This window comes from Hyperolius riggenbachi, chromosome 9 (assembly GCF_040937935.1).
Source record: "Hyperolius riggenbachi isolate aHypRig1 chromosome 9, aHypRig1.pri, whole genome shotgun sequence".
Classification (NCBI taxonomy): domain Eukaryota; kingdom Metazoa; phylum Chordata; class Amphibia; order Anura; family Hyperoliidae; genus Hyperolius; species Hyperolius riggenbachi.
This window is the reverse complement of record NC_090654.1, coordinates 105,677,320-105,702,104: the sequence shown is the minus strand read 5'-3', so window position 1 is coordinate 105,702,104 and position 24,785 is coordinate 105,677,320. Positions and strand designations below refer to the sequence as shown.

At 45.2% G+C, this 24,785-nt stretch overlaps 1 protein-coding gene across 1 annotated transcript in view; it reads right to left on the bottom strand.

Annotated features, from left to right (window-relative positions):
* Positions 1–23,952, bottom strand: part of LOC137533511 (olfactory receptor 10A7-like) — a 49,058-nt gene extending 25,106 nt beyond the window's left edge. Inside the window, exons 1-2 of the mRNA XM_068254887.1 lie at positions 23,832–23,952; positions 10,827–10,831 (exon numbers count right to left, since the gene is read on the bottom strand). Of these exons, the coding sequence (XP_068110988.1) occupies positions 10,827–10,831; positions 23,832–23,952 (126 nt within the window). The remainder of the gene's footprint in view (positions 1–10,826; positions 10,832–23,831) is intronic.
* Between the last annotated feature and the right edge of the window lie 833 nt (positions 23,953–24,785).

The following is a 24,785-nucleotide window of genomic DNA, read 5'->3' as shown; positions in this document are numbered from 1 at the left end:
CGGCCGACCTCCTGCAATTGAAACCCCTCCTGCTCAACTTGTTCTGGGATTTGGGTTTCAAAGTCCTCCTCGGACTCGCCTTGCATTTCAGTGCGCGGTGCATTTCCCACAGTCAATGGTTGTTAATCCAGGCACAAAATTTCTGGCTGTTCCATTGACCTTTAAAAGGTGGAAGTTTGTTGGGCTGGGAATAGCTCCTGCGAATACCCCATTGTGTCCTGAGGAAATTCTTCGGACTGGTTATTTGGCAGTTGTATGCGTGGTGTCGCTGCCGGTTGTGTCAGCTTTGTGCCCACTGGCTCCTTGTAACTGGCTGAGGACTCGGACCTCGTGCGTGATGTGCTGGTGCTGCTTAACCCACTGCTGGACGCTTGAGAGGTCATCCAATTAATTATCTGGTCCTGTTCTTTTGGATTTGTGAGGGTTGATTTCCTGGACAACATGGGCGGTATTGAGTGGGTTTTCTTCGGTGCTCCACTGTGGCCTGTACGTGAACCTTCAGGGGGAACACCTCTTCCCTTGCCCCTCCCTCTTTCACAGGATTTCTTCTTCATTTCACTTATCCTTAAAGTACACGCTGACTGGCAGCAGTACAGTGGCAGTACAGAAATGCTATACAGTGGCGGGTGAGCGGTGTACTACTATTCCCAGCAGCGACACAGAGCACAATGCTATACAGTGGTGGGTGAGCGGTGTACTATTATTCCCAGCAGCGACACAGAGCACAATGCTATACAGTGGTGGGTGAGCGGTGTACTACTATTCCCAGCAGCGACACAGAGCACAATGCTATACAGTGGTGGGTGAGCGGTGTACTACTATTCCCAGCAGCGACACAGAGCACAATGCTATACAGTGGTGGGTGAGCGGTGTACTACTGTTCCCAGCAGAGACACAGAGTGGCAGTAAACACAATGCTATATAGTGTGGCTGAGCGGTGTACTACTGTTCCCAGCAGCGACACAGAGCACAATGCTATACAGTGGTGGGTGAGCGGTGTACTACTATTCCCAGCAGCTACACAGAGCACAATGCTAAACAGTGGTGGGTGAGCGGTGTACTACTGTTCCCAGCAGAGACACAGAGTGGCAGTAAACACAATGCTATATAGTGTGGCTGAGCGGTGTACTACTGTTCCCAGCAGCGACACGGAGCACAATGCTATACAGTGGTGGGTGAGCGGTGTACTACTGTTTCCAGCAGAGACACAGAGTGGCAGTAAACACAATGCTATACAGTGGTGGCTGAGCGGTGTACTACTGTTCCCAGCAGTGACACAGAGCACAATGCTATACAGTGGTGGGTGAGCGGTGTACTACTATTCCCAGCAGCAACACAGAGCACAATGCTATACAGTGGTGGGTGAGCGGTGTACTACTATTCCCAGCAGCGACACAGAGCACAATGCTATACAGTGGTGGGTGAGCGGTGTACTACTGTTCCCAGCAGAGACACAGAGTGGCAGTAAACACAATGCTATATAGTGTGGCTGAGCGGTGTACTACTGTTCCCAGCAGCGACACAGAGCACAATGCTATACAGTGGTGGGTGAGCGGTGTACTACTATTCCCAGCAGCGACACAGAGCACAATGCTAAACAGTGGTGGGTGAGCGGTGTACTACTGTTCCCAGCAGAGACACAGAGTGGCAGTAAACACAATGCTATATAGTGTGGCTGAGCGGTGTACTACTGTTCCCAGCAGCGACACGGAGCACAATGCTATACAGTGGTGGGTGAGCGGTGTACTACTGTTTCCAGCAGAGACACAGAGTGGCAGTAAACACAATGCTATACAGTGGTGGCTGAGCGGTGTACTACTGTTCCCAGCAGTGACACAGAGCACAATGCTATACAGTGGTGGGTGAGCGGTGTACTACTATTCCCAGCAGCAACACAGAGCACAATGCTATACAGTGGTGGGTGAGCGGTGTACTACTGTTCCCAGCAGCGGCACAGAGCACAATGCTATACAGTGGTGGGTGAGCGGTGTACTACTATTCCCAGCAGCGACACAGAGCACAATGCTATACAGTGGTGGGTGAGCGGTGTACTACTGTTCCCAGCAGAGACACAGAGTGGCAGTAAACACAATGCTATATAGTGTGGCTGAGCGGTGTAGTACTGTTCCCAGCAGCGACACAGAGCACAATGCTATACAGTGGTGGGTGAGCGGTGTACTACTGTTCCCAGCAGAGACACAGAGTGGCAGTAAACACAATGCTATACAGTGGTGGCTGAGCGGTGTACTACTGTTCCCAGCAGAAACACAGAGTGGCAGTAAACACAATGCTATATAGTGTGAGTGAGCGGTGTACTACTATTCCCAGCAGCGACACAGAGCACAATGCTATACAGGGTGAGCGGTGTACTACTGTTCCCAGCAGACACACAGAGTGGCAGTAAACACAATGCTATATAGTGTGGGTGAGCGGTGTACTACTATTCCCAGCAGCGACACAGAGAACAATGCTATACAGGGTGAGCGGTGTACTACTGTTCCCAGCAGACACACAGAGTGGCAGTAAACACAATGCTATATAGTGTGGGTGAGCGGTGTACTACTATTCCCAGCAGCGACACAGAGCACAATGCTATACAGGGTGAGCGGTGTACTACTGTTCCCAGCAGACACACAGAGTGGCAGTAAACACAATGTTATATAGTGTGGGTGAGCGGTGTACTACTATTCCCAGCAGCGACACAGAGCACAATGCTATACAGGGTGAGCGGTGTACTACTATTCCCAGCAGACACACAGAGTGGCAGTAAACACAATGCTATATAGTGTGGGTGAGAGGTGTACTACTATTCCCAGCAGCGACACAGAGCACAATGCTATACAGGGTGAGCGGTGTACTACTGTTCCCAGCAGAGACACAGAGTGGCAGTAAACACAATGCTATATAGTGTGGGTGAGCGGTGTACTACTATTCCCAGCAGCGACACAGAGCACAATGCTATACAGGGTGAGCGGTGTACTACTGTTCCCAGCAGACACACAGAGTGGCAGTAAACACAATGCTATATAGTGTGGGTGAGCGGTGTACTACTATTCCCAGCAGCGACACAATGACCGGGGGACCCTGGCTAGCCTGGCTGGAGAGAGAACTACCCTGCCTGCCTACCCAAAGCTAAACCCACAGACAAATGGTGGAGAAATGACGTGGATCGGGTATTTATTTACCCGAACCACGTGACCCGTTCGGCCAATGAGAGCGCGTTCGGGTCCGAACCACGTGACCCGTTCGGCCAATCACAGCGCTAGCCGAACGTTCGGGTAACGTTCGGCCATGCGCTCTTAGTTCGGCCATATGGCCGAACAGTTTGGCCGAACACCATCAGGTGTTCGGCCGAACTCGAACATCACCCGAACAGGGTGATGTTCTGCAGAACCCGAACAGTGGCGAACACTGTTCGCCCAACACTACTTTGCAGTTATTGATTTGTAAAAAATGTTTGGAATCATGTATGAGTTTCGTTCCACTTTGTATTGGTCTTTCACGTGAAATTCCAATAAAATTGATGCATGTTTGCGGCAGTAATGTGACAAAATGTGGAAAACTTCAAGGGGGCCGAATACTTTTGCAACCCACTGTATATACAGTACAATTTATTTTAATGCAAAAAGAGGGGACACCAAGAGCCCAAAATAGTGTAGTATGTACTGGTTGTAGAGATTAGGATGGTAGAGTAATTTAAGTTATACACACAAGCAGGCTCGGACTGACCCACCAAACCACCGATTTTTCCATTGGTGGGCCCCGGCCGCCCCAACTCCTGGGGGCCCCAGAGCTGAGAAGGAGGGGGGCACAGCGCAGGAAGAGGGGAAATTGTGCACAGAGCAGCGGGGAGGGGGAAGCCTTCCCCCTCCCTCACCTAGGGGCCCCCCTTCTGCGCTCCCCCCCTCCAAAATTGCAGCCAGCCAGCGGCAGCAGCGAGGAATAGCTTACCGGCATGATATCCATGGCTCTGCGTGCCGCTGGCTGGTCTGGTCTTCTGCACTGATGCTATCCAATCACGCTCTCGCAGTACTTCCTGTGAGAGCGTGATTGGTCAGTGTAGTGCAGGAGACCAGAGCAGCAGCGGCATGCAGAGCTATGGATCTGATCATCCCGGTAAGTGATTCCCCGCTGCTGCTGCTTGCTGGCTGCAATTTTGGAGGGGGGAGCGCGGAAGGGGGGGGGGCCTAAGTAAGGGAGGGTGGGAGGCTTCCCCCTCCCCGCTGCTCTGTGCACAATTTTCCCCATTCCTGCGCTGTGCCCCCCTCCTTCTCAGCTCTTGGGCCCCCGCCTAGCTGGGGACCTGCCTTTGTGTGGATATCTGCAGCCAATCTGATTGTATTTTGTGGGGATATCTGCTGCCAATCTAATTGCATTTTGTGGGGATATCTGCCACCAATCTGATTGTATTTTGTTGGGAAATCTGCCGCCAATCTGATTGCATTTTGTGGGGATATCTGCTGCCAATCTGATTGTATTTTGTTGGGAAATCTGCCGCCAATATGATTGCATTTTGTGGGGATATCTGCCACCAATCTATTTGCATTTTGTTGGGATATGTGCTGCCAATCTAATTGATATGTGTAGGGATATCTGCCACCAATCTGATTGTATTTTGTTGGGAAGTCTGCCTCCAATATGATTGCATTTTGTGGCGATATCTGCCGCCAATCTATTTGCATTTTGTGGGGATATCTGCTGCCAATCTAATTGCAATTTGTGGGGATATCTGCCGCCAATCTGATTGTATTTTGTGAGGAAATCTGCCACCAATCTAATTGCATTTTGTGGGGATATGTGCTGCCAATCTGATTGTATTTTGTTGGGATATCTGCCACCAATCTAATTGCATTTTGTGGGGATATCTGCCGCCAATCTAATTGCATTTTGTGGGGATATCTGCCGCCAATCTGATTGTATTTTGTTGGGAAATCTGCCACCAATCTGATAGCATTTTGTGGGGATATCTGCTGCCAATGTAATTGCAATTTGTGGGGATATCTGCCACCAATCTGATTGTATTTTGTGAGAAAATCTGCCACCAATATGATTGCATTTTGTGAGGATATCTGCCGCCAATCTATTTGCATTTTGTGGGGATATCTGCTGCCAATCTAATTGCAATTTGTGGGGATATCTTCCACCAATCTGATTATATTTTGTGAGGAAACCTGCCACCAATCTAATTGCATTTTGTGGGGATATCTGCTGCCAATATGATTGTATTTTGTTGGGAAATCTGCCACCAATCTGATAGCATTTTGTGGGGATATCTGCCGCTAATCTATTTGCATTTTGTGGGGATATCTGCCACCAGTCTAATTGTATTTTGTGGGGAAATCTGCCACCAATCAAATTGCATTTTGTGGGGAAATCTGACAATCTGATTGCATTTTGTGGGAATATCTGCCGCCAATCTATTTGCATTTTGTGGGGAAATCTGCTGCCAATCTAATTGCAATTTGTGGGGATATCTGCCGCCAATCTGATTGTATTTTGTTGGGAAATCTGCCGCCATCTGATAGCATTTTGTGGGGATATCTGCGCCAATCTATTTGCATTTTGTGGGGATATCTGCTGCCAATCTAATTGCAATTTGTGTGGATATCTTTCACCAATCTAATTGTATTTTGTGGGGAAATCTGCAGCCACCGATCAAATTGCATTTTGTGGGGATATCTGCCACCAATCTAATTCCATTTTGTGGGGATATCTGCCACCAATCTGATTGTATTTTGTGGGGAAATCTGCCGCCAATCTGATTACATTTTGTGGGGAAATCTTCCGCCAATCTGATTGTATTTTGTGAGGAAATCTGCCACCAATCAAATTGCATTTTTTGGGGATATCTGCCACCAATCTGATTGTATTTTGTTGGGAAATCTGCCACCAATCTGATAGCAATTTGTGGGGATATCTGCCACCAATCTATTTGCATTTTGTGGGGATATCTGCCACCAGTCTAATTGTATTTTGTGGGGAAATCTGCCACCAATCAAATTTCATTTTGTGGGGAAATCTGCCACCAATCTGATTGCATTTTGTGGGGATATCTGCTGCCAATCTATTTGCATTTTGTGGTGAAATCTGCTTCCAATCTAATTGCAATTTGTGGGGATATCTGCCGCCAATCTGATTGTATTTTGTGGGGAAATCTGCCACCAATCTAATTGCATTTTGTGGGGATATCTGCCGCCAACCTGATTGTATTTTTTGGAGTAATCTGCCACCAATCTCATAGCATTTTGTGGGGATATCTGCCGCCAACCTGATTGTATTTTTTGGGGTAATCTGCCACCAATCTCATAGCATTTTGTGGGGATATCTGCCGCCAATCTATTTGCATTTTGTGGGGAAATCTGCCGCCAATCTAATTGCATTTTGTGGGGATATCTGCCGCCAATCTGATTGTATTTTTTGGGTAATCTGCCACCAATCTAATTGCATTTTGTGGGGATATCTGCTGCCAATTTAAGTGCAATTTGTGGGGATATCTTTCACCAATCTATTTGCATTTTGTGGAGAAATCTGCCGCCAATCTAATTGCAATTTGTGGGGATATCTGCCGCCAATCTGATTGTATTTTGTGGGGAAATCTGCCACCAATCTAATTGCATTTTGTGGGGATATCTGCTGCCAATTTAATTGCAATTTGTGGGGATATCTTTCACCAATCTAATTGTATTTTGTGGGGAAATCTGGTCCAATCAAATTGCATTTTGTGGGAATATCTGCCGCCAATCTAATTGCATTTTGTGAGGATATCTGACGCCAATCTATTTGCATTTTGTGGGGATATCTGCCGCCAATCTATTTGCATTTTGTGGGGATATCTGCCACCAGTCTAATTGCATTTTGTGGGGAAATCTGCCACTAATCAAATTGCCTTTTGTGGGGAAATCTGCCGCCAATCTGATTGCATTGCATTTTGTGGGGATATCTGCCACCAATCTATTTGCATTTTGTTGGGAAATCTGCTGCCAATCTAATTGCAATTTGTGGGGATATCTGCCGCCAATCTGATTGTATTTTGTGGGGAAATCTGCCACCAATCTAATTGCATTTTGTGGGGATATCTGCCGCCAATCTGATTTTATTTTTTGGGTAATCTGCCACCAATCTGATTGCATTTTGTGGGGATATCTGCTGCCAATCTATTTGCATTTTGTGGGGATATCTGCCGCCAATCTATTTCCATTTTGTGGGGAAATTTGCCGCCAATCTAATTGCATTTTGTGGGGATATCTGCCGCCAATCTGACTGTATTTTGTGGGGAAATCTGCCACCAATCTAATTGCATTTTGTGGGGATATCTGCCGCCAATCTGATTGTATTTTTTTGGGGTAATCTGCCACCAATCTGATTGCATTTTGTGGGGATATCTGCTGCCAATCTATTTGCATTTTGTGAGGATATCTGCCGCCAATCTATTTCCATTTTGTGGGGAAATCTGCCGCCAATCTAATTGCATTTTGTGGGGATATCTGCCGCCAATCTGATTGTATTTTGTTGGGAAATCTGCCACCAATCTGATAGCATTTTGTGGGGAAATCTGCCGCCAATCTAATTGCATTTTGTGGGGATATCTACCGCCAATCTAACTGCATTTTGTGGATATATCTGCCACCAATCTGATTGTATTTTGTGGGGAAATCTGCCGCCAATCTGATTGCATTTGTGGGGAAATCTGCCGCCAATCTGATTGTCGGGAAATCTTCTGCCATTTGACTACTTGATAATTTATCATGAGGCATGTAACTACTTGAATATTTTATCTAAAATGTATCTGGTCAGACCTAATGTCTGTGAATAACACCGCTACTTATTTTGTGTTTTTTTTATTTTTTTTATTTTAAAGTCTGCCCATGACTCATCATGACCACGCCCATGTTCTAGTGCATGTTGACACTCATTTATTTTTGCTGTGATGCGCTGCGCGCGCCGCATGTGGCCATATCCCTATTGGAGACTGTCCTCAGAAGTGCTCACAATCTATTCCCTACCATAAAATCATGCAAAATTTCTAGAGTACATGTGTATGTGAGCCCAAAATGGGGGGGGGGGGGGAGGAGAGAGGATTGGGGGGGAGGAGGAGAAGAGGGGGGCGGGACCCAGGCTGAAAATTCCTTGGTGGGCCCTTAGTGTCCCAGTCCGACCCTGCACACAAGTCAGGGTTACCACATAGGCAACCACTGTAAATGCAGGGGGTAGATTAGACCTAACCCCACTCAGGATTAAGAAGTCGCTCAACGTACAAAAGCAGGTAACATCCCTCCACCAAGGGTGGACTGGTACAACATAGTATGGATACAGAGATGCCAAAAGAATGAAAGTATCTAAAAAGTTTAAAACTTGAAGAGGAAGTGGTGGACTCACCTCCTCCAAGCAGACACAAGATTTGCCAATAGTATTAAATAAAGCAAAATTATTTACATACTCCAGGGAACAAAGCAACGCATTTGGCAGGTATGACCCCCCCCCCCCCCCCCCATCATCAGGCAATAGATTGGAATAAGTACAATGCAGGTCTGTAGCTGTGCCAAGCGCCTCTGGGAGATGTGTTGCTTTGTTCCCTGGAGTATGTGAAACGCTTTGTTTTCTTCCCTCGAGTATGTAAATACATTTGCTTTATTTAAAACTACAGTGGGATGCGAATGTTTGAGCAACCTTGTTAATTGTCATGATTTTCCTGTATAAATTGTTGGTTGTTACAAAGCATCTCATTCAGGTTTGATGGCTTCTGAGCATGAACAGCTCTCTTTAACTCACACCACATATTTCCAATTATATTCAGGTCTGAAGACTAACATGGCCATTCCAGAACGTTGTACTGGTTCCTCTGCATGAATGCCTTAGTGGATTTTGAGCAGTGTTTAGGGTTGTTGTCTTGTTGAAAGATCCAGCCCCAGTGCAGCTTCAGCTATGTCACTGATTCCTGGACATTGGTCTCCAGAATCTGCTGATACTGAGTGGAATCCATGTGTCCCTCAACTTTGACAAAATTCCAAGTCCCCGCACTGGCCACACAGCCCCACAGCATGATGGAACCACCACCATATTTTACTGTAGGTAGCAGGTGTTTGTCTTGAAATTCTGTGTTGTTTTTCCTCCATGTACAACGCCCCTTGTTATGCCCAAATATTTCAATTTTAGTTTCAGCAGTCCACAGCATCTTATTCCAAAATGAAGCTGGCTTGCCCAAATGTGCTTTAGCATACCTCAAGTGGCTCTGTTTGTGCTGTGAGCAGAGAAAAGGATTCCTCTGCATACAGCATCTCCTTGTGTAAAGTGCGCCGAATGGTTGAACGATGCAGAATGATTCCATCTGCTGCAAGATGATGTTGTAGGTCTTTGGTGCTGGTCTGTGGGTTGACTCTCACTTTTCTCACCATTCATCGCTTCTGTTTATTTGAGATTTTTCTTGGTCTGCCACTTCGAGCCTTAACTTGAACTAAACCTTTGGTTTTCCATTTCCTCAATATGTTACTAGCTGTGGAAACAGACCTCTGAAATCTCTGAGACAGCTCTCTGTATCCTTCCCCTAAACCATGATGTTCAACAATCTGTGTCTTCACGTCATTTGAGAGTTGTTTTGAGACCCTTAAGTTGCTACTCTTCAAAGAAATTTAAAAGAGGAGGTAAACTTACAATTAACCCCCTTAAATACTCTTTCTTATAATTGGATGCATCTGTGTATGTAGGTGAGGGGTCACTGAGTTTACCAAGCCAATTTGAGTTCTAATAATTAGTTCTAAAGATTTTGGAATCAATAAAATGACAACAGTGCCCACATTTATGCACCGGCCTAATTTTGTTTAAACAATTATTGAGCAGTTTCTGTAAATGCAATAAACTTAATTTCACTTCTCAAATATCACTGTGTGTGTCTCCTATATGATATATTTAACTGACATTTTGTATCGTAACAACCAACGATTTATACAGGGAAATTATGACAATTACCAAGGTTGCCTAAACTTTCGCATCCCACTGTATTGGCATGTCTTGTGTCTGCTTGGAGGAGGTGAGCTAAAGACTCAAAAAGGAAAGTCCTGAAAGAGAAGGGGAACTTATCAACAGGAGTTTTTAAACAAGGTGCAATCGGAATGGCTGGGTTTAATGTAGATAAAAAATCCCAGTTTACAAAACTATGTACACAGTTAATATACTCTAGCAAAGACTCTGGGAAGATTTTAAAAAAAATCACTTGTATCGATGAGTATTAGCAGTCTGGGAATGCATTTCAATAGAGTTACATAAGCAGAGGGTCTTGTTCCTAAACTCCTAAAGGTGTAATATGAATTAACTTTGAAGGTCAATTTCCAAGTTCAATTTGAACAGCCTTATTTGTGGTGCTGAAAAAGCTTGTGAAGAGCTTGTAGGTCCATCCCCTTACTAATGGTAGACATTAAAATCTTAAAATGATGGATATCTTTTCCACTATCACTAATAATGATTAAGCAAGCTTGAAGCCTGGAAAGAACACTGCTATGAATATTAATTAAGTTCTTAAAGAGGGACTTTAACTAAGGATTCAATATCATCCCAATCAGTAGCTGAAACCCCTTTTCCCCACGAGAAATCTTTTTTATTATTATTAAAGAAAGCTTTATTAAAGCATAGAATAGAAATTGGATATACCAACAAACAAACAATGAACAATACAATATTCATAGAAAAATAAAAAAACAACAGGTTGAGCATATACATACAACTTAAGAAAAAGTACAAATCTGATCCACCTGGAAAATCGGGGACTAGAACCACCCTACTGAGATTCCAGGGATCAACTCAAATTTAAAGTCTAGTAAAGTCTGTAAGCTCACCAAACCTGTGTAAAAAGAAAGGCAAAAGGAAAAACAACAAAATAAGACAAACCATGTCATATCAAGTAGTATCAAATATGGGTCCTGATAACCAAGGGAGGGTTTAAGAGAAATAAAAAAAAGGAAGAATCCAAGGAATGTAAAATATCCATAGTAAGATAATCAAGTAGGCCCTTCATAATTGTCTATAGAGTTTCCAGTTTTTCCAGATAAGGTTGAATTTAGTTAGATTCTCTATACTAAGATAATACCATCTAACCATTAACATAATTATGTCCAATCTCTGAGCAACCAAAGAGATGTCAAGGGTAGAAGATTTTCATTGGAAGGAAATACTCCACTGGGCAGCTAGAAGCATATATCTATACAGAATGCGAAAAATACCAGGTACATTGTCATTGGGGATATATAAAAGAGCTTGAGAGGCCGACAGTGAAATCAGAAATCCAAAAACCTGGCAGGCCATAGTTTTCCATTTGTCCCAAAATTTAATGGCATTCCCAAAACATGTGTACCATCAGAACGACATCCACGAAAGCAGAGCGAAGACACAGAATAGTAGAATTTATGTAATTTGGCTGGGGTGTAATACCACCGAAAAAGGAGCTTAACAGCTGTGTCTTTAACAATATTAGATTTGACTACCTTAGAAATTGAGGCCCATGAAACTGACCAGTCTGATAAAGAAATCTGAATTCCCTATTCACGTTCCCAAGCTCTCATATATAGTTTCTCATCAGGGTTACGTCCAAGAAGTAATGCATGAAATAAGACCCATACATCTAGAAAACCCAAAATAAAGAGATTTAAACATTTTTAGTTCATTATTGGGAGGGAAAGGGAATTGGGAACAAATAAAATGTTGAATTTGACAATACCACAGTGTTTCACTAAGGGGGGCACCTCTACCAAATCTGAACACCGAAAAAGAAATGCATTTCCAAAGAAACCAAAATGTATTAGCTGAGGTTAACCCCCGTTCTCTCCACCAGGAGAATACCTGAGGACTATAAAAAGCAGGGGTAAAAAGAGGGTTCCCCAAAAAGGATAACCTAGAGGAAGGAAGGGACATCAAATCAAATTGAGGGGCTATAGACACCCAAAGTTTAGCTAGTGATGATACTATCGTGTTTTTACGAGAAAAGGAAGTTATGTCATGACCAGTTACCACTGTGATTAAAGAGGGCAAATAAAAAGAAAAAATTGACGATGATTCAAAAGGATAACAAAGAGGAGTAGTAGATTCTAGGCCCCAATCCAATATCTGTCTCAGTTTAGCTGCCAAGTAATAGTGCCAAACACTAGGAAGGCCCACTTCACCTGTAGCGGATGCTTGTACATTACATGAGACCTAACCCTGGCTGGTTTATTATTCCAAACAATCCTGTTCAGCTGAGATTGCAGGACCGATAGAGAGCGTTTCGTGAGAGTAATAGGAAGCAAGCAGAATAAATACAATAGCTTAGGTAGTATGATCATTTTACATGCCAAACATCTACCTAGCCATGAGACCTTATATGAGGACCAACTTTTTAAAAGTTGGGAAATCAGCTTCAGAGTAGAGGGAAAGTTCGCCTCATACAGGTCGCAGTATCGAGATGTAAGATAAACGCCAAGGTATTTAAATTTAGAAGTACATCAAGTAAAGTTAAAATTTGCTTCTAACAAGGTGTGTGGGAGAAGATTAACTGAGAGAGCAGCGGATTTGAGAAATCTTTACCTTTTCTCGAATAGATCATCAGGGTAGTTTGTATGGCTGATATTGTAGTGAAAACCCTCCCACAGTGTGATGTCATAACCTTGTTCCCATGGGCGTAACAATAGATCCTGCAAGGGATGCAGCCGCAGGGAGGGCCAGAAGCTGCAGGGGCCCCGTGGGGGGAAGAAGTTTATTTTCCCTGTCCTGAGAGATTGATAACTAAGAGAACAGAAAGAAAAAAACTTTCTGTTCTCTGCACAATTGTTCTAATAAGTGCATCTGCTCAGGCACCAATCAATAAGGAATCATACAAAGTTTTGTAGACAGAGATTTGTAGACAGTTCCTATTCAGTGTGCAGCCGGATCTTGTGTACAGCACTCGGCCCCCAACTTCTCTACCCCCCTCCAAGTGCTGTATACTGTAGTGATGCTGGACAAGTCTGCAGTCCCAGTTCTGCTCCATCAGAGATGGACAGAGTGAGTGTAATAAGCTGAGGCTGGGAGTATACTTGTCTGTAAGTTTTCTGTATGCGTTTCATGCACACCATGTGTGTCAGTATGTATGAAAACATGCACATTTTATCACAGACGCTAATGTAATTGATAGAGAAAATGCCTGCATTGCTTCACTGAATAACATCAGTTGTCAGTTCACCTGTGCAGAAAGCGAGGGGGGGAGGGGGCCCCATCCAAAGTTTTGCAGGGAGGCCTAGTGATTTCTAGTTATGCCCCTGCTTGATCATGACAGTTTGCTGTCTGTAAACCTTGTTGCCTTGTGGAAAGTAGTTCCTCTTTAAGAGCATCCAGTGCAAATTGCAGAGAGCAGGTGGATTGCATATGCCTGAGTGAATGCCCAACACTGCCAGTGTTGGCTCCCAGTTGAGAAACAAAGGTGATTTTTATATTGTTAATGGACAATTTTATGCTTATATTAACAATTCACAAAAATGGAGAAGCACCCATGCAAGAAGACATTTGTGTGCCTTAGCTCATGGTCACAGTACCTAGTGACCCAGTAACAAAAATTCCACAAAGCTGGCACCACCGAATGTAGTAAAAAAGCTGTTTATTCAAACGTCATTAAAATGACATTCAGTCAGTAATCAAAAAATGTAGCAATGGCGACAGCCCACTGTTTCGAACTTGACGTCCTTTGCAGGCGCGGAGCTAGGGGGGGTCGGGGCAGGTCAAGTGCCCCCGGGCGCCGGGTCCCTAAGGGCGCCCAGCTGAGCTGTTTTTTTTTTTTCTCTGCGGAGGGGAGCAGCGCAGAGAAGAGAAGAGGGAGAGCTATGAGGACGGTGGAGAAGGGGGCAATCTCCCCCCCTTCTCTCACCTTAGGGCTCTCCCTCCCTCGCTGTCCCCTCCGTTATTGTCCGGGTGTCTGGCGCAGCGGGCGGGACTTACCTCCATCTCGCTTCAGCGCCGCCCGGAAGTTCGGGTCCCGCAGCCGCTGCTCTGGTCTGGACTAGACCAGAGTAGCGGCAGATCAATCCGCGCTGCGACGAGACGGAGGTAAGCTCCGCCCGCCGCTGCCAGCACCCGGACATTAATGGAGGGGACAGCGAGGGAGGGAGAGCAGCTCTCCCTCTTCTCTGCGCTGCTCCCCTCCTGCTGGGGAGCTATGGAGGGGGACACCTGGCTACCTACTCTGGGCATATATACCCCTGGCTACATATACTGGGCATATATACCCCTGGCTACATATACTGGGCATATATACCCCTGGCTACATATACTGGGCATATATACCCCTGGCTACATATACTGGGCATATATACCCCTGGCTACATATACTGGGCATATATACCCCTGGCTACATATACTGGGCATATATACCCCCTGGCTACATGGATTGGGCATATATACCCCCTGGCTACATATACTGGGCATATATACCACTGCCTACATATACTGGGCATATATACCCCCTGACTACATATACTGGGCATATATACCCCTGGCTACATATACTGGGCATATATACCCCTGACTACATATACTGAGCATATATACCCCCTGGCTACCTACTCTGGGCATATATACCCCTGGCTACATATACTGGGCATATATACCCCTGGCTACATATACTGAGCATATCTACCCCCTGGCTACATATACTGGGCATATATACCCCTGGCTACATATACTGGGCATATATACCCCCTGGCTACATATACTGGGCATATATACCCCCTGGCTTCATGGACTGGGCATATATACCCCCTGGCTACATATACTGGGCATATATACCCCTGGCTACATATACTGGGCATATATACCCCCTGGCTACATATACTGGGCATATATACCCCTGGCTACATATACTGGGCATATATACCCCCTGGCTACATGGACTGGGCATATATACCCCCTGGCTACATATACTGGGCATATATACCCCTGGCTACATATACTGGGCATATATACCCCTGGCTACATATACTGGGCATATATACCCCTGGCTACATATACTGGGCATATATACCCCCTGGCTACATGGACTGGGCATAAATACCCCTGGCTACATATACTGGGCATATATACCCCTGGCTACATATACTGGGCATATATACCCCTGGCTACATATACTGGGCATATATACCCCCTGACTACATATACCGGGCATATATACCCCTGGCTACATATACTGGGCATATATACCCCCTGGCTACATATACTGGGCATATATACCCCTGGCTACATATACAGGGCATATATACCCCCTGGCTACATGGACTGGGCATATATACCCCCTGGCTACAAATACTGGGCATATATACCCCTGGCTACATATACTGGGCATATATACCCCCTGGCTACATATACTGGGCATATATACCCCTGGTTACATGTACTGGGCATATATACCCCCTGGCTACATGGACTGGGCATATATACCCCCTGGCTACATATACTGGGCATATATACCCCTGGCTACATATACTGGGCATATATACCCCTGTCTACATATACTGGGCATATATACCCCTGGCTACATATACTGGGCATATATACCCCCTGACTACATATACTGGGCATATATACCCCCTGACTACATATACTGGGCATATATACCCCTGGCTACATATACTGGGCATATATACCCCCTGGCTACATATACTGGGCATATATACCCCTGGCTACATATACTGGGCATATATACCCCTGGCTACATATACTGGGCATATATACCCCTGGCTACATATACTGGGCATATATACCCCTGGCTACATATACTAGGCATATATACCCCTGGCTACATATACTGGGCATATATACCCCTGGCTACATATACTGGGCATATATACCCCCTGACTACATATACTGGGCATATATACCCCTGGCTACATATACTGGGCATATATACCCCTGACTACATATACTGAGCATATATACCCCCTGGCTACCTACTCTGGGCATATATACCCCTGGCTACATATACTGGGCATATATACCCCTGGCTACATATACTGAGCATATATACTCCCTGGCTACATATACTGGGCATATATACCCCTGGCTACATATACTGGGCATATATACCCCCTGGCTACATATACTGGGCATATATACCCCCTGGCTTCATGGACTGGGCATATATACCCCCTGGCTACATATACTGGGCATATATACCCCTGGCTACATATACTGGGCATATATACCCCCTGGCTACATATACTGGGCATATATACCCCTGGCTACATATACTGGGCATATATACCCCCTGGCTACATGGACTGGGCATATATACCCCCTGGCTACATATACTGGGCATATATACCCCTGGCTACATATACTGGGCATATATACCCCTGGCTACATATACTGGGCATATATACCCCTGGCTACATATACTGGGCATATATACCCCCTGGCTACATGGACTGGGCATATATACCCCTGGCTACATATACTGGGCATATATACCCCTGGCTACATATACTGGGCATATATACCCCTGGCTACATATACTGGGCATATATACCCCCTGACTACATATACCGGGCATATATACCCCTGGCTACATATACTGGGCATATATACCCCCTGGCTACATATACTGGGCATATATACCCCTGGCTACATATACAGGGCATATATACCCCCTGGCTACATGGACTGGGCATATATACCCCCTGGCTACATATACTGGGCATATACACCCCTGGCTACATATACTGGGCATATATACCCCCTGGCTACATATACTCGGCATATATACCCCTGGCTACATATACTGGGCATATATACCCCCTGGCTACATATACTGGGCATATATACCCCCTGGCTACATATACTGGGCATATATAACCCTGGTTACATATACTGGGCATATATACCCCTGTCTAGATATACTGGGCATATATACCCCTGGCTACATATACTGGGCATATATACCCCCTGACTACATATACTGGGCATATATACCCCTGGCTACATATACTGGGCATATATACCCCCTGACTACATATACTGGGCATATATACCCCTGGCTACATATACTGGGCATATATACCCCTGGCTACATATACTGGGCATATATACCCCTGGCTACATATACAAGGCATATATACCCCTGGCTACATATACTGGGCATATATACCCCTGGCTACATATACTGGGCATATATACCCCCTGGCTACATGGACTGGGCATATATACCCCCTGGCTACATATACTGGGCATATATACCCCTGGCTACATATACTGGGCATATACACCCCTGGCTACATATACTGGGCATATATACCCCTGGCTACATATACTGGGCATATATACCCCCTAGCTACATATACTGGGCATATATACCCCTGGCTACATATACTGGGCATATATACCCCTGGCTACATATACTGGGCATATATACCCCCTGACTACATATACTGGGCATATACACCCCTGGCTACATATACTGGGCATATATACCCCCTGGCTACATATACTCGGCATATATACCCCTGGCTACATATACTGGGCATATATACCCCCTGGCTACATATACTGGGCATATATACCCCCTGGCTACATATACTGGGCATATATAACCCTGGTTACATATACTGGGCATATATACCCCTGTCTAGATATACTGGGCATATATACCCCTGGCTACATATACTGGGCATATATACCCCCTGACTACATATACTGGGCATATATACCCCTGGCTACATATACTGGGCATATATACCCCCTGACTACATATTCTGGGCATATATACCCCTGGCTACATATACTGGGCATATATACCCCTGGCTACATATACTGGGCATATATACCCCTGGCTACATATACAAGGCATATATACCCCTGGCTACATATACTGGGCATATATACCCCTGGCTACATATACTGGGCATATATACCATACCTGGCTACATATACTGGGCGTGGCTGGAGCGCGAACTACCCTGCCTGCCTACCCAAAGCTAAACCCACAGACAAATGGCGGAGATATGACGTGGTTCGGGTATTTATTTACCCGAACCACGTGACAGTTCGGCCAATCAGAGCGCGTTCGGGTCCGAACCACGTGACCCGTTCGGCCAATCACAGCGCTAGCCGAACGTTCGGGGAACGTTCGGCCATGCGCTCTTAGTTCGGCCATGTGGCCGAACGGTTTGGCCGAACACCATCAGGTGTTCGGCCGAACTCGAACATCACCCGAACAGGGTGATGTTCTGCAGAACCCGAACAGTGGCGAACACTGTTTGCCCAACACTAACCCCTGCCTACATATACTGGGCACATATACCCCTGGCTACCTGTTCTGTGGACATCTCTACCCCTGGCTACCTGTTCTGGGGACATCTATACCGCTGGCCACCTATTCTGGGGACATCTATACTGCTGGCCACCTATTCTGGGGACAACTATAGACCTGGGGCTACCTATTTTTGGGGAACCACGTCAGATTGAGTGTATTTTGGAGAACTGCTGTCAGGTGAGAGGTGTCTACCATATTAAGGGGCATTCTACCTATTTATGTGAAATGCTGTCTATTTATGTGACTCATGACTGCTGAATTTGTCTTGTTGGAGGCCTCATGGTTACTGAATTTGTCTTGTTGGGGGCCTCATGATTTGTTGGGGGCCTCAAGATCGCTGAATTTGTCTTGTTGGGGGCCTCATGATTGCTGAATTTGTCTTGTTGGGGGCCTCATGATTGCTAAATTTGTCTTGTTGTGGGCCTCATGATTGCTGAGTTGGTTATGTTGGGGGCCTCATGATTGCTGAATATGTCTTGATGGGGCGGGCTCATGATTGCTGAATTTGTCTTGGAACATGCTGGAAGGTACATACTGAGGGAGGGTGGGTGAGCGTGAGCCTGCTAACCTCCATATACATTTGGCTCCACCCATAACTACGCCCACATTTATTATGTGACCACGCCCCTTTTTGGCGCGGCACGACCTTGACTTTGGGGGGCGCATTAATAGTCTTTGTCCCCAGGCGCTGAAAACCCTAGCTACGCCTCTGGTCCTTTGTCAAGCCATACTGCTATCACTAATCATAAAACACACCTCCTTTAAATAGTGGTCAGTTACACAATCAACCAATGAGTTTGAAATCTTAACAACCAATGGAAATACCTGACAGGGGGTGAGGACCTGATGGGGAACTGCTCTAAATCATGTGATCCATGGTAGACCAATAGGAACGCAGATCGCGTGAACGCAATACGCATGCGGACAAAAATACGCATAAAAATACGCATAAAAACTTCCGGTACGTAAAAATGATGTCAACGCGTGCCGTACGCGTAAAAATTTACGCATGCGTCACCGGATGCGTACATTTACCAATACCATATCATAGGTGTCCCCTCAGTGTGGCCGGTTAAAAATTTCCGAAAGCCTCTCAAAAAAGCATAAGTCTGATCATAAATGAAAAGACATGAGAAGGCCACATCAAAAAGAAAACAGCCGGCACACACTGTGGAGAGCACCGAAACAAGGAAAGGGGAGGGGGGGAAGGGGAGGGGAAGACGGCCTCACCACAGATCATCAAAAATAAAAATAAAAACATCAGGAAAAAATAACAACCCCTGACGGCATCGCCACCAGTTTACAAAGACAGAAACATGAACTATAGGCCAACAGGATCAAGGCCAACAATACTGAAGCATCAAAAGCTAGTACAGAATTAAATACAAAAACTCAAATCATAATCTCGATTCAAACCCCCTCGACCCATAACCCCCAGGCGTTCAATCCACCAAGCTTCTCTACGTGCTAATTCTTGTTTGCGGTTCAATTTTCCTCGCCAATCAGGGGGAACACTATCAATCACTTGGACTCTCATTTGTGAAATGTTATGTCGTGCTTCTGTAAAATGACTGGATACTGTCTGGGTAGAATCCTTGTTACGGATGGCAGTCTTGTGACCCAACATCCTAACTTTAAGAGGTTTAGTCGTCATCCCAACATACCCAAGACCACATGGGCATACAATTAAGTAGTGGGATGTGAGTGTCAAAAACACCCTCTAGTGAAAAGATACAGGAGACAAAAGTGGGAGCCCAATGGTGTAGTATGTCAAAAACAATGGAACGTAATAAAAGTAAGACATTACTCACAAAGGTGGGTTGCAGGGGGGCAACCGACCACAGGAAGCAGGTGGAGACAACAAACCCGACTCCACTCGGGGTGGTCCCTAGGGACCTGGATGCGGTCGCTCACCTTGGTAAAAGAAAGGGGACAGATATCCGCAGTGGTCGAAGCCACATGTGGTCTGTACCCACCTCTCAGACGGGTGAGGTAAGGGGGTATGATTGCACAATAAGGGTATAAGAGGCGCCCTGGTGTAATAAAAGCATCTAAAAGCAGTTTAAAAACGGAAAATAAATTTGAGGTAGCTTACCTCAGTGACAAAAAAATCTTTGTATTTTACAAAGGTTTTTATTAGTAGCACATGCAACGCGTTTCGCGGGTCAGAACCCGCTTCCTCAGGCCAATAACAGTATCTAAAAGCTGTAGGCACTGTTATTGGCCTAAGGAAGCGGGCTCTGACCCGCGAAACGCGTTGCCTGTGCTACTAATAAAAACCTTTGTAAAATACAAAGATTTTTTCGTCACTGAGGTAAGCTACCTCAAATTTATTTTCCATTTTTAAACTGCTTTTAGATGCTTTTATTACACCAGGGCGCCTCTTATACCCTTATTATACAATTAAGTAAACTACATAATTTGAGTCACAAGAGTACCGTCCCCTAACAACAAATCTTGTACCTTTAGAAGAGTGAGTAAAAGTACCGCCCTTAGTAATATCACTGCATAGATGACAATTAACCACTTAACGACCGCCTAACGCCCATAGGCGTCGGTGGGTCGTTAGTCGTATAGCATGGAAACGGCCGCTCGATCGAGCGGCCTTTCCATGCTAGTTCACGGAGACTGTCTCCGTGAACAGTGTGCGAGCCGCCGATCGCGGCTCGCACGCATAATGTAAACATCCGGGGAAGAAATCCCCGCTGTTTACATCACACGGCGCTGCTGCGCAGCAGCGCCGTGACGTAGATCGGCGATCCCCGGCCTCTGATTGGCCAGGGATCACCGGCATCTGATAGGCAGAAGCCTATCCTATCCAGCGCAGGATGGAACTCCGTCCTGCTCCGCTCACAGGATAAGGGAGAGGGAGGGAAAGCCGGGGAGGGCGGAAAGCGCTGTGGAGGGGGGCTTTGAAGAGCACCCCCCCGGAAAGTGCGGGCAGCCGGCGGCGATCAGACCCCCCCAGCAGGACATCCCCCTAGTGGGGAAAAAAGGGGGGAAGTCTGATCGCCCTGGCTATTTCCTGATCGGTGCTGCAGGCTGGAGAGTCCACGCAGCACCGATCAGAAGAAAATCATGTGGTCCTTAAGTGGCAGGTATAGGTACCTTTCCTAGCATTATCAGGAGGCCTGTCCCTTGATACCCGGTGGTGAAAAACCTTATCCCTAACAGTAGGGGCTCTCTTAAAAGACAAGAGAGGAGGGTAGCGGAACTCAGGAATACGCGGAAAAGCCCCTTGTAAAAGGTGCCAATGTTTACGAATGGCCTTGCCTATAGCTTATATAGACCATATTAATAACAATAATGAAAATTTAAAATTTACGTGCAATTATAGTACTAACCAAATAGAGTACCTAGATTTAATTATTTCCAACGACAATGGCAATGTGAGGACCCACACATTCTTCAAGCCCACTGATCGCAACAGCTACATTCACAAAGACAGTTGCCATCATGAGTTGTGGCTAAAGTCAGTACCTAAAAGTGAACTCCTCAGAGTGTATAGAAACTGCACCCATCCTGAAGATTTTCGGAAGGAAGCGGATATACTGACAGCTAGATTTGTAGAAAAGGGATACACAAAGGAGGAGATTGATCATATTAGGCTGGAAATTGAGAAGAAAGATAGAAAGGAGATCATTCACAAACAGCCAATGGAGAGAGATAATGGGAGAGAAGTCTCCATGATCACAGATTACAGTACACAGCATTGGGAAATAAAAAGGATTTTAAAGAGACACTGGCATGTATTGATGGCAGACCCTGAAATGGCTGATATTTTACCAGAAAATCCTACTGTCACCTATAGGAGAGCTCCGAACTTGAAAGATATTGTCACTAGAAGCGCAATAGATATACCCACACAGGCTTCCGGACGTCTTGTAGACGTCTTGTCTATAAATGTGGCAGTTGTTATGCATGCAGACACTGTACCACAGTTGCACGGAAAACCACTTCCTTTTACAATAACACAAGTGGGGAAAAATTTGAGATAAGGTCCTTTTTGAACTGTGAATCTAAGATGGTGGTGTATCTCCTTGAGTGCCCTTGTGGCTTACAATATGTCGGTTTGACCACGAGGGCACTCAGGGAGAGATTGTACGAATATGTTAACAACATCAGGAAGGGTTATATGGACCATTCAGTTTCGGCGCACTTTAAGGCGTATCACGACTGCAATCCTAGGGGTCTTATATATTCGGCCATAGATCAGATCACAAGAAAGTGGAGGGGTAATAATCAGGATAGGGATCTAGCAAGAGCAGAGATGAATTGGATTATTAAGTTAAATTGTATGTCTCCGAGTGGTCTTAATATAGATTTTAATCTTAATTGTTTTTTAGCTAATTCATGAATTGCATGGAAACATTCGTTTGTCTTATGGAAGGTGGGACTATTCATCATTTATAACTTTTATCTTTGATTGTACACTGTACACTGAATGCATTTATTTTTTATATGTTTAGAGATGTCATATTCCCATTTCCCATTTAGGAATAATATTAGTAGTAACAGATGTGGAGATTTGAACAGATGGAAGAATCTTTGAATATGTAAATTTCTTTGGGATTAGGTGCAATACTTTGGATGGACAGTAGATGGTGCTATAATAGAAGTGAAAGATGGACACTTGTTCTTTGAATCTAATGCTATTTTGCTCTTAGATATACTTTTTATATTATGTATTTTATGATTAGGATTTATGAGTGTAATTATTGGTATTTTACGTATTTTATATTTTATATTGTATTTTGATTATGAAATAATGACTGGGATGCCGCTGCTGTTACAAGCAAGGTTGCACACATATGAGCTTAAGACGTGCATTTCCTTATGTCTATGCGACGTCTTCTTTTTCGCATATATTCCGCATAGTGGCATTGACAATTTGCCACGGCTGTATGTAACTTTATGTCTATGCGACACTTCGCATAAAAATACTGGTGGAACGTATATGCGTTCCAATCACGTAACCCGGATCCAGTATGGCCGCCGACCGGAAGTGCTCTTCAGAGCGCTCGGCGCTCCGACAGGTGACAGCAGCCGCACCCAGGAGAGGTAACTACGATATTTTATCTATATATATGTGCCCTAGCCTGCTCGCTCTCGTATCCCCTGATGACGGCAAAAGGCCGAAACTAGTTGGGACGAGAGTGGGCTGGACACTGCTGATCGTATTCCTAATAGTTCTGAGTACCACAAGGGTGGGAAGCGAAGAAGCCAGAGGGGGTCCTATATTGGCATGGGACCCTCCTGATGTAAGTTATGTGTTATCTTTTTCATTGATGTTCCTTGCATGGTGAAATAAAAGCTGATATATCCACTGAGGGAAACATCTCTTCTGCTTCTCTGTTTTGTGCACTGAGTCACATAGGAGCAGAGCAGATGTGCAAGAGCTATCCCTGGAGGTGGATTGGAGTGCTTATTACCAACTGAGCCCCTGGCGCTGTGACACTGAATAACTTGCCTATAGCTTCACTACTAGTATTAAAGGTAGACACAAATAGCATATGATGTTGTTTTGGTTGTCTCTTACCCCGTCTACGTTTGTTGGATCGGATGTCAGAAGGATATCCTCTTGCTCTAAATTTAGATTTAAGGGCCTCTTGTTCCTCTCGTTTGATGGGATCGGAGACAATTCTCGAAACACGGGTCATCTGGCCAGAGGGAATAGCATTCTTAATACCAATCGGATGAAAACTATTAAAATGTAAAAGTGAATTTCAGTGGAGAACTGCTCTAAATCATGTGATCCATGGTAGACCAATAGGAACGCAGATCGCGTGAACGCAATACGTATGCGGACAAAAATACGGCGAGTGGACCTGGATCTACATGCCAAAACTCTGGTTGAGTATTGTCGCAATAAGAAGATCCCTCGAGCTGTACGCTCTACGATCTATCCAATGTTGTTTCCTAATGATGCGGACTTTTGTTCCACGTGGGAGCGCATATGGAATAAAGCATCATTTGATGCCATGACGTGTACAGTAGCTCGGATACAGAAAGAATTACCCTCTATTGACGACAAGATTAATATCATTGGTGAGCAATTGAAAAATATCCTACCCCCTGATGAATTTCAGACTTACGTTGGTGACCTGAATAAGAGGATGGAGACCTACAGGAAGACCGGTGAAGATCTTAAGAGATCCAAATATCACAGAGATCTGGCTGATTATGCCACAGGATATGTTTATGCCTGGCAGAGACCGGTGGTTCCAGTCAGAAACAGACGACCTGGTAAACCTTTAAAACCCAGACCCAAGGGCTCTCGTCCAGTCACCTCTGAGGTTAATTCCTCCTCCAGTGATTTTTTACCGTCATCCCGGGATGCGTCCCCGATGGCCCGGGAGGGCGGAGACGCAGGGGCGGTAGAAGGTACCAATGTAGGAAACGCCAGGGGACAAATGACTTTACGGCAGAGGAAAGATCCGAAAGTCCGACGTTAGTCGTTAACATCTCAAGTCATCCTTTGACGGCTGTGGAA